At 45.2% G+C, this 12,009-nt stretch overlaps 1 protein-coding gene across 1 annotated transcript in view; it reads left to right on the top strand.

Moving 5' to 3' along the window:
• Window positions 1–248: 248 nt before the first annotated feature.
• The window catches only part of clmna (calmin a), a 76,144-nt gene continuing 64,383 nt past the window's right edge, over window positions 249–12,009 (top strand). Inside the window, exon 1 of the mRNA XM_084045240.1 lies at window positions 249–550. Within this exon, the coding sequence (XP_083901366.1) occupies window positions 463–550 (88 nt within the window). The 5' untranslated portion in view covers window positions 249–462. The remainder of the gene's footprint in view (window positions 551–12,009) is intronic.

Below are 12,009 nucleotides of genomic sequence, written 5' to 3' on the forward strand. Positions count from 1 at the left end.
GTGCTGCAGCACTCTCTCTCTCTCTCTCTCTCCCTCCGTTTAGCTCTAACCCTCCTCCTCCTTTTTCTATACGTCACGGTAGAGAGAGAGAGAGAGAGGGAGAGAGACAGAGAGACTCAGCGACACAACAATGCCGGAGGGTGCAAAAAACACCGTTTGGTTAGGTTATTAGGTAGACAAATCTCTCTCTCTCTCTCTCAAACCAGCATGGCAGATCGTCCTGCGTACGGCACAATAGACCCCCAGCCCAGTGTGTGGAGACTATAGATAGAGTGACTATAGACTACAGTGAGAGAGAGAGAGGAAAGCGGAGGACAAGCACCGCATCAAACGACCGAAACATCTCTTTATTGCATATAAAACCCCCCCGAGGATATATTTCACGTGGTAAACTTCACCGATCACCGTGGTGGTGGGTGGTGCTGGTGCTGGTGGAGGTCCCAGTCCCAGATCGTCATCATCATGGCCGGACACGAGTGGGAACCGGACTGGTTCGAGCGCGAGGAGTTGATCGGACAGATCAGCGACATCCGAGTGCAGAACCTCCAAGGTAAGGTGATGAGAGGAGAGAGAGAGAAGTCCTCCCAAAAAGGGGGTTCATTTGGTTCTCATCATAGGGACCCCCATAGCCTTGGATTAAGACTGTCATAGATTTGTTAAGAGTTTTACTTTCATAGATCATGCAAATGTCAAAATCGATCAAATATACTATGATTAGTCTTGATCCAAGGCTAGGAACCCCCGGTAACTCTGCGGGTCCATTTGGTTCCATTTGCACGCTTTCAGAGACAGAGTTATTGCAGATCCGTAGGGGGGGGTCCATTATTTTTGGAACCCCCTCAATCCCTGATGGTCCCCACTATGAGAACCACTGCTTTAGAACAATGGTTCTCAAACTTTTTCATGTCAAGGAAGGACCCCCCCAAATTGATATGTATTTGGTCGTGGACCCCCATCTGAAAATGCTTTGTGACAGGGACCCCCCAGAACAGAAGATTTATGTTAAACACATTCAAAATGATTGCATTGTGCAAAAATAGCAGATGTACAACTGTGAGCTTATAGATCTGCTATTTTTGAATAGCCAACATATAAATGGATACAGTGGTTAAAATGATTGTGATGCTGTGTTAGCGCATTCTGCTGGGAGACCCCCTGGAACCCCCTCAAGGAGGATGTGAAAAGTAACTAGCAACTAGTTTTCAAATAATTGTAGTGGAGTAAAAGTACAATATTTGCCTCTGAGATGTAGTGGAGTAGAAGTAAAAGTATTGGAAATTGGAATTACTCAAGTAAAGTACAAATACCTCAAAATTGTACTTAAGTACACTACTTAAGTAAATGTACTTAGTTACTTTCCACCACTGCTGAGCAGTTCCAACTTTAAGTTTCGTTGTTATTGCGTCTCCATGGTTTTTCTTTGTGTCTTCTCGTCCCCAGCCTGCAGCATGGAATTGCAGAGCAGCATATAGTATATATAGTAGCCTATAGGCATGCAATGTAACCTTATTCCCTTTACCCATTGTGGACTGCCTGTACCAAACATGCAAGAACAGTGCATGCATAGACATTGGGAGACATCTGGGATCCTTGTGTCAATGCAGCAAGCTTGTTGTTAGTGGTCAAACGTCCAACTACGCCAAAACTCGCTCCAGTGTTTATTTTGGTGTAATCTCATGTCTAAGATCGGACCGTTTTGGAAGCATTTATAGTGTCCCTCTGTTGCCAATCTGGGATCCCAGGTCAAATAAAAAGGAAAAACAGCGCCCCCAGCGTTTTTCACTTTTGCATTTGACTCTGGGGGGAGTGATTACTTTTGCATTTGACTCTGGGGGGAGTGATTACTTTTGCATTTGACTCTGGGGGGAGTGATTAATAGACGATGACTGGAAACCGGCGTTTGGTCTCTGCCCTCAGCCCTCCACGTCCGGTGGTGCGCCTGTGTTTTCATTCCCACTAACGATATTTCTCCACGGAACACTAACACCATTTCGCCCAAAGAACATGGATCGTTTTGGTTATAAGCCCACTCGTTTCTATGATGGAAGAACTAAAGTTAAAATGTTACTAACTTTCCGTTGTTTTGTCGGCTCCGAGGACGCCATTGTTAAATGAGTTCCAGTGGGAACCGAACGCAAAGATGTAAATCCCGCCCACTACTACATTTGATTGGGTAAAGCGCGGCCTGCTTCCTGATCTGAAGGCACGCCCACTTGTAGGCCAACGCTCACACGTTCTGAACGGGGCTCCCGACAGATTCAGTAGCGCAGCTCTGAATCTGTTCTTGAGAGATTACTCTGTTGCAAAGTGAATAGGCTCTATGCACAGCAGCCATTTTGGAGAGAAATTGGGCCTCTTCTTACTTCCTTCACAGGTGTTAGCAATGATACTAATGAAGGCTCTGTTCCATTCTGGTCAAACAGAGGCAGGGTGCTGATGTTGTGCATGTTGGCTCACTAGAAACACTAGTGGGTCTCAAAGTGTGGTCCAGGGACCCTCATGGTTCCTTGAGGGGGTGTAACTCTGAGAGTGTACCCATTTGTACACTCTTAGAGTTATGGGGGTCCTTGAAATTTAAAAGTTTGAGAACCACTGTGCTACACTAAATGGAACAGAGCCTTCATTAGAATCATTGGTAACACCTGTGAAGGAAGTAAGGAAGGGGCCCAATTCATTCCCAATATGGCTGCTGTGCATGGAGCCTATTGCGGTTCACCTGTGGAGCCTAGATTGCTCAAAACAACACCATACATACAGTATACCTACACCATCTCCACGCTATAGCAGTAAGCATATATGGAGCAGACATAACAATTGCTCAGCAAAGTGGAAGGAATTGATTTAATGAGTGTGTAGATTAGAATGAAAGCGTTGTTTAGGGGGGGCTCTCCCACAAAATCAGCTCGTCCATGAAGGCTCTAATAGACAAGACTGTAAACAAACCACATTCAAAGCCCTCAGTGTACTATTTTTGGCATGGGATAGCTAACATAGTATACAATTATCTGCGTAAAGTTAATAAAAAAATAAATCCAATTAGTATAATAGAGTATTTACACAATTACCTTAAAATCATTGAATTAGACAAGTGCATGTTACGTAATGAGCGCAGCATGTAGTGTACTTTATTAGCTTGTCACTATCCACGTTGTACTGTAGCCTATGTCGCACGGCACTAGTCTAAATGCAGCCGCTAGCCATTATCCAGTCTCTTGAAATGACACAATCATATACGTATGATCTCTGGCCGTTCTCCGTGACGCCACCAGACTGTGTGCACGTCTCGCCGAAACATGCGACGAGTGGCTTGCAAGAAGAAAGATGGTAGTGGGAGAGCCATCGCACTAAAACAATGGCCTGGAGGGTCTTACATAACACACTCCCGAGAGAGAGAGAGAGAGAGAGAGAGCTAGAGAGAGAGATGGAGAGAGCAGTGCCCTCTGCATTACTGTGTGTGTGTGTGCGCTACAGTCTTGAAGCTATAGCCCCCCACCCTCTCCAAACACACACACACACACACACACTCTTATACCCCACACAGGCACACACAAGGAGGCCCCCCCCCCACACCCACCCACCCCCACCTCATTACGATGCAGGCTTCTCTCAAAAAAAAAAAAGTCGGAGGGCTGCGGGTGCATTTTTTTGTTTGTTGCAGAAACTGGCCCATGAGCTCAGGCCTCTCTCTCTCTCATCGTGCACCACGCAGTGCTCAAACCAACCGCTCATTGGCCCACAGAAATAAATAATTAAAAGATATGATTAATTGCCCTCACAGTGAACACGGGGTAATCGCAAAACCTCTCTCGCACACACACACACACACACACGCTCACGCACGCACACGCACACACACACGCGCGCTCTTTTTTCTCCCTCGGTCCTATAATGTTCCACTCCCCTTGTTATAAACTGGGTCTCGTAGTAGCTCTCTGGTGAGTTTGCGTTACAATATGCCTGCCTTCACCCAACCCCCCCCCCCCCCCGCCCCGCCCCGCCCCGCCTTTAACCCATATGATTTTGCAGTTTTTAACAAGGGCTGCCGACACAGCCGATACTGTGAGGGAGAGAGACTGCAAGTTCAGCCCCATGAATGATGCATGAACGCCTTAATCAATGCTTTGCATCCTTGCCGGGGATATAAACATCCCTCTTTGACCTTATAGGTCTCTGTCGGGATATCGGGCCCCAATACGACCTTTTGTGTCTGTCTGTCGGTCTGGCTGTTTCTGTGTGTGTCTGTGTCCTGAGAGCGTGGGATCGCATTTGAAACGGTCTAGCTGCTGGTGTGCACTGCGTACGTGGCCAGTCCTGGTGTGCGCGGCATACTTAACGTCTACACTACGGGCCAAAACATCTGTTGAAGTGTTGTCCCGGGGAGGAAAAAAAGGACGGGCACAGTCAGAAGAGCAACCTACAGTAGAGTGTCTAAAAGTGAAGTTCAAATCAAAGTGGGGCAGATGAAGTTTGAGCACTGTGCACTTGACACCCTGCCGCGAGACACACAGAGGCTGCCTGTGAGAACAACGGCCGCGGCACAGACTTCCCAGCAGAGGAGACATGCCTGTCCCCGCTCACACTTGTCGGAGTGCGCCGTTCTTGAACGCGTGCCCAAAAGGCCCCCACATCCCAGCGCACCGAGCCAAACGCGGAGGGACCCGGAGTCACAGTGCCGAGGCTTTCAGATACTTCCTCTGGTATGAGGTTTCTGGAGGTTAGAGTAATGTTTAAGGGGGTTGGAAAGAACAAAGTTCTTTGGTTCATCGGCCCCTTTCGCGGTCATTCCTGGGACGCTGCATCTGCAAGCGTCTCGGATTTCCTCTCGATCTGCAACAATAAATGCATTTGTCTCCTTTTGTGCTGATCGCTGAGGTTGATTACTCATCAGTGATGGTTTGTTTTTGGCTTTGGTTAGCCACACAAAACGGCAGTAAACTGTACAAAACATGCAAAAAATACTGAAACATCAATGTGATCTTGTAGGGGAATGCGCTTGATGTGGTGTAACCGCAAAGGCAGCTTCTTCGTGTTGAATCAATTGAGAGGATTTCATGCTGCGGTTTATACACATTCCATCTTTAGACCTCTTAGCAGCGCATTCATTTGCCCTGAACAGAAACTGACTGTCCTGACCTCTTCTTCTTCCTCGACGCAAGGATTGCCTCCCCCTCCGTCTGAGAGCGCCGGGGCCCTACTTGTGCGCCGGCTATCTATTTTAGTCCACGGAACCTGTTTTGCTCCAAGGTGCCTGGATGTTTCTTCTCAGATGCATATGCGGTGGACCGGGTGGGCGAGTCTGTGGGGAACACGGAGCCGAGCTAACTGCCGTGCTGTTACGTAAGTCATGTTAACAGTGTGATCTTGTCGGATGTCCGCTCTGACTCAGATGCTTTCAGGGGAAGCGTAGCCTACTTGTCTTCCAGCTGCACAGTGAGGCCATGTAAAAAAAAAAACAGGGACAGGGATTAACCATGTAGGCCAGGGGTCTTCAACGTTTTCAGGCCAAGCACCCCCTAGCTGAGAGAGAGATGAAGCAGGGACCCCCTCTATATTGTTTAAAATTGTGTTTCAGATTAAAGTTTTTATTTTTGACTTAGTCTGCTCTTTTTTCCCTCTACACCTATTCAACTGTTTCCTAGGCTGTGTGTTTTCCACTTCCTGTCGGATTTCATTGGATATCATTAGTCATCTGACCAGTTTCATTGGATTTCATTGGATCAAATCGACAGGAAGTGGAAAACACACAGGAAGTGGAAAGCCTAGGAAACAGGTGAATAGCCTCTTTGCCAAAAATAGCCGATCTACAAGCTCTCAACGCCTCGCAGCGCAAGGCGTTGAGAGCTTGTAGATCTGCTATTTTCGGCTAATGTTCCCCTGAGAACAATAATTCTAGGGTTCAAGTGGTTAATGTAAAAAAAACGAAATCCTATCACACAAAGATTTGGCGGACCCCCTATAGTAGCTCTGAGGACCCCCTTAGGGGTCCCGGACCCCCTGTTGAAGACCCCTGATGTAGGCTACACAGTGAACTCTTTAGTGTTCATTTAGTGTATTCATTTCAAAGGAAATAATTGCACATCCACTTGGATGCTCGGATGCAGGTGCGTTGGACAGTATCAAATGACCGTTAATGACAAAAAAATCCCCCCCCCCCCCCCCCCCCACTGCTCAGCTGCACCAAATGTATATATCGGTGCTGTCGGGCAGAAACCAGCTAAGTCTATTTTAGCATTTTTTCCCCCATAAGTCAGTGCTATTGAACACCCTTTGTGTGTTGGTAAAAAAAATATTGAACCAATGAAAAGTATTAGAAAGCGCTTCTGACAAAACCAGCTAACTCCATTGGATCCTCAAACGTTCCACTAAACCAGCAAAGTCCACCAAAGGGGGTGGAGTTAGCTGGTTTTGTCGACTCCAGGCTCCACCCCCTTTTTGACCTCCAACCTCATTGTGAGCCTGGAGGTCCATTCAGCTGTTCTTATCAATGATGAACAAAACTCCACTTTTTTTTTGTCATTTCCTGAAAAATGAACATTTTGGAGTTGGCTGGCTTCTGCCCGACAGCAGAGATATTCAGCACTTAAACACTGACGTTTCGGTCCCTCTGTACCTTCAGCAAGAGTGTCTCCAAACAAACAGGGAGCTAGCCATTTACACAGTAAACTCTTGAGTGTCAATGTAACTTTGTTAATGTAGAAATGGACCCGTGAACGTCAATTTGGAGTTCAATCAATACAGGATATTACGTTGCATGAAACAATGCTTTGTCTAGATATGTGGAGCATGTCCTGCTCATGAAACCGGTTGACCGTTGTAGGAAGTGACATCAGAGCTGACTGTGCCATATAGTAACTGTGTTTTTCCAAGCATCTGGCCACTGGCAGGTACTCTAGTTCCAACCAAGGCCTGCAGGCATCCATGAACTCTCAGTAGCACACTGACACCACAAAATGCTCGAGATGCTGTCTGATCAGGACTGTGCCATTTGAAACTTATCTGATTCAGATGGCAAGTGTTTGAGAGACACTAGTCAGCTCACATTACCTCCACAGAAAGAAACCACAGGTGCTCGCGATGATATTCCTTCTCGTCACCTATCCTGTAGCGTATCAGGTCCGGCCCCCCACCAAAGCACTCTTACACTTTGTAAAATTCAACCGGTTGTGCAAGAGTTGATCGAACTAATCTATGTAATCGATTATAAAAATCGTCTTCTGTAGCCATACTGTACTGTACCTACCAGCTTCCATTTCAGAAGCTGAATGGAGGCTGTACAGCCTCTCTCTGGGCCTCGGCTAACTTGAGGCCCACACAGTGTTTTTTTATTGTCGCGTAGTGTGATTACTTGCAACGATAAGTGAAATGGGCCCATTTGGGACGTGTTTTTACCCTCACGAGTTAAATGCACGGGAGGATTTTAATATGTGCTAAGTTAAGTCATCAGCAAGAAGGAAAAGCAAGCCTGTAAAACAAAAGCTTTTTTTCCTTTTTTTTTATGAAGCAGGGGCCAGCTTACTCCCCTCTAAAAATAGTTCATTTGAGAAGGTCAGTGGTTATATTGTCAGATGAAACTTCACTGAGAGAGAGAGAGAGAGAGAGAGAGAGAGAGAGAGTGACGTAAGCCAGAGTGAGCTCAGCCTTTGTGTGGAGGTCTAGAAGTGCTTTGAAAGGCCTGTTTTTATTAGACGCAGGTGGCTCTCCTGCTTGGCTCGAGAAAAATGCTCCTCTACACGATATCCCCCACTGGAGTGGAGTTACCTGGTTCATAATAACGGCACTGATCTGGCATGGCTTTGCAATGCACCACCGGTTTGGCCTGATCTCCAGTAGAGCCCAACAGATGCCGGATTTTTGGGTCCGGTGCCGATTTTGGAGAGTCCTTGATCACCGATGTTTTAACCGATATTTTGTAGGGAAAAAAATGCCGTTGGAATCAATTGAAAAGCCTTAGATTAGATTTGATTGACGTTTCTCTTTGGGAACATTTAACTTATGAGCAGACAAATGAATACAAATAAACACAAATGGAGAGTAGCCGATCTACAAGCTCAGTCACAATGTGTCTTGTACTGTAGATCGGCTGTTTAAAAAATCACAACCTTAATCACAACCTTAATGACCCCCCCTGGTCATTAATGTTTTACGCCGTCATTACAGATGCATTTGAATCTATGCTGACTTCGAGGAAAGAGCAGGGCGATCACTAACACACTCCAGTAGGAGAGGTTCAATTAATATTAAAGCATGAGTGCAGTGCAATCTGTGTCAATCTCATCCTTTTCCCTTTGATCTGGTTGCTTGCTCACCGGAGCAGCAGTGTCTTTATTATAGCCTCCAGTGCTGCAGGATCTTATCAGATCGATCGCACCCATGAGCCTCATCGGGGAAGCTTTCCTGCTGGTGTCATCTTTTTGGAATGCGGAAGATAACGATGCACAGAGTGCCCGCAGTCGACTGCATCCCCTTCAAACAAGGGCTTCCTTTAGGATGACGGGATTTTGATTTGATTTGAAGAATCAGTCATACCTTGTTCCCTTATGGTTTGTTGTTCTCTCTCTCTCTCTTTTTTTTTTACATATAGTTTCTTCCCTGTTTGAGAGAACGAGACAAAATCATCTTTTATCTACAAGGCAGACTTTTGCCCTCACTGAAATACACAAAGGATTGAACAATCCTTGTCTTCGTCATGTTTTCTTCCAGTCTGTACAGGTGATGTGGGAGGTTAGGAGAAAATCCATGTGGGCTTATGCTCTCTTGATGAGTCATGTTGCTCTCACAAGGCGTCGGGAATGAAACAAATGCAACGTTGACCTTTGACATTTTCAACCCAAAAGTGAACCATATCTTCGGGGCTATAGTCTACTGCACTGATCACTTCGACCCATAGGGTGCCACAAATATGTTTGTGGTTTGATGTCACTGAATCAGATGGTGTCATTATTATTATTATTATTGGGACGTGCCTCCTTGTACGTGATCATGCTGCGAGAAAGACCATTATCTGACATTGTTACATGCAATCACATCATTTCTTCCATCGAATGCTGCTACAACAAACAGTTAAATGTAATCTTCCAAACAATATCGCTAGGACGACAGCTTTTATGTTCCAATATTACAACACCTAATCTAAAAATATAAAAATCTACACGTGTACTCCTACGCCCTGTACAGTTGACGCAATGCCATATGCCGCATATCTAGCCTCACGTGGCCAGACTATATCACTGCGTGGATATGACTCTGGTGCTTCTATGAGGACGTTTTTTCCCCCCAAGGGGCGGGATCAAAAGAAGAAGCGTAAGAAGAAGGCTCTGGACGCAATTGGTTAGACCTACGACCAACTACCAATTACGGTCTCCCATATTTGGATACCGGGCCCTGATTGGTCCCCCCAGACTTCGGGAGCAGGAAATGGACTCAGTGGGGTCAGACCCAAATCGCAGAGGGCAATTTTTTTTTTTGCACCGGCAGATTCGTCTGGTCCCAGGCTACCACATATCACCCCTGCAATATCACATTCTGCCTCTTACACGGCCCTGGGTAGGCCACCCGGCCTGGTGGCGATATGCGCTCCGCGGTGATTCCCTTTCTTGTTCACAACATGTTGATTCTAGTGTACGGAAGGAGCCTAACTTCACAACGCATTGCAATTCAAAAGAGGTTTCCTAATGTTTTTCATCCAAGTAATTCATATTACGGGTCTGCAACCTATTCCATTTTCCTATTACTGTTTTCCATTTCTGTTCAAGTGGTGTCTAGCAATCCTTTGAGATCCTTTGCTCTCCTTTCAAGGATGTCATTTTTAACTGGAAGTGTTTAAACACCGAAATGGGATTTTCTTCTTCTTGTGACAATGCAAAATGCAAATTTTTGTAAGATCTTAGGGATAAAATGGGCTTGAATGAATCACGGCACATTTTCTTGTCAGACGGGTGACAAAGTGAAGCCATTATCTTATGCCAAGACTGTGAAGGGCATTTGTTTCCACTTTTCCTTTAAAGCAACCATAATGCCGACATGTTTCCAGTCTTCACACGGTGGTGTTCTTAGATTAAATATACTGAACCCTAGATTTGTTGTTAGAGGAGACAGATGATCTCTGAATTAGAACCATCTTTATTGTCACATTACTGGTTTACTGGTGTAAAACAGTGGTTGAAATTAATTTTTGTGCAAGCTCCATCGCTTTGATTGTTTCTAGAAAGAGAAAAAGAGGGGGAAAAAGGCGAAAAAAAGAAGTAATACAAAAATATATGGTATACTGTTCATGACATAGACATTAGTGCAAGAGTATCAGTGTGTTGTACACGAGATTAAAGGGATAGTTCGCCCAAAACATTACAATGATTTGATGACCGGCAGCGGTTCCGGTAGGAGACACGAAGAGTCTCCTTTGTGTCTCCTACCGGAACCGCTGCCTACCGGTCGTGCCGGTCATCAAATTATTGGCTTAGGAATGAGACAAAACCAAAGAAATATCCATGAATTCAAGTCTCCATGGGGTGACTAATCGATAGAAAAAAAGTCATTTTGGGGGTGAACTATCCCTTTTAAGGTGCAGACTATGATATAATCAGCTACTTTTAAGTTTGTGTACTATTATGCATATTGTTTGTAATGATGTACGCTGTTGAAGTAATGGTGGTGTGTGCGTGTGCGTGTGTATGTATGTGTGTGTGTGTGTGTGTGTGTGTGTGTGTTCGTTCAACTTCAGTGGTCATTGGGCGTTGCTGAGCAGGAGGTTCAGCGGTCAAGCTAGGCTGAGCACAGGTGCTGAACACACAGCGCCTGTGCTCAGAGGCCCCCAGTTACACACCTGTATAAGACTAGTTACACACACCTGAGACAAGTAGTTACACTCCTGTATAAGACGAGTCTGTGTTTCCCCCATATGCATTCAACGGCGGCGCTAAACACACCTGTAAGAGGCTACCTGTTACACACCCGCTGTTTATATTATAAAATGCACACGGACCTCTTCCACTCCTGAAAGAATGTGTTGCTCGTCCATGTCAAATGGCAGTTTCTCTCTGGTGTGGCCCTGTAGTGTTCCACCATGGCCCCAGAGAAACCTGACCCCGAAACAAGCCATAAAGCCATCGTGATGGATGCGGTCACTTCCTCCCACAAGACCGTCTTGGCCCCATTAGACAGAGCCGACGAACAGTAGCTGGTCACACGAGAGGGCCCACATTTAGGCTAAGTGTGCCCTCTGTGACTATAGCCTGTCTTAGAAGATATGCATTCAAAATAATAATAATAGTACTCTTTATTTTTATAGCAGCGTTCATGACATAAATGCAGCTCAAAGTGCTTTACAGAGCAAAAAAACAAAACATAAAAAATAAAGCAATGGCAAAAAACAATGGCATAAAAATAATGGCTAAAACAATACATGACAGGCAGTGAGTCAAGCAAAACAGTAATGACGTGAATTACAACACAGAGATTTAGAGGAGAAAAAAATCAACTAAAAGCAAGAGTGAAGAAATAAGTCTTGAGCTGTGCTTTAAAACTGTCAACTGAGGGTGCCTGTCTTAGATGTGATGAGGGTGTTTCTGTGGGGCCGCACAACAAGATCAACCTGTTATAGTGCCACCAGGAGGTTGTGTTGCAAAACATTCTTTTCATATTATTACTACAGATTTTGTCCAAACATCACGCAAATTGGTAGGCTACACAGTATCTCTATAGTCATGTGATCAAGTTGGATCTGTCCGATTTTTCGTATTCCATCAACATTGCTAGCCCACAATAACCTACCTGACCTGGCTCCGAGGAGCACTTTTTCTAGTTCACTATGAAAAGCCTTCCTTTCAAAATAGTATGCATATGGTAAGTGTTTTCAACAACTTGACATGGAGCTTGAGAGCTATGAGCTAACGGCAATCACTTGCCAAAAAGATAAATAAACAGACTAGGGGTTGCTTTACTTAATTAATTTAAACTCCACAAGCTTTGATTTGTGGATAACAGAAATGCAACAGAGTAAACAGATACACATAT

The sequence above is a fragment of the Gymnoscopelus microlampas genome (genome assembly GCF_963454915.1).
Source record: "Gymnoscopelus microlampas genome assembly, chromosome: 20".
Taxonomy (NCBI): domain Eukaryota; kingdom Metazoa; phylum Chordata; class Actinopteri; order Myctophiformes; family Myctophidae; genus Gymnoscopelus; species Gymnoscopelus microlampas.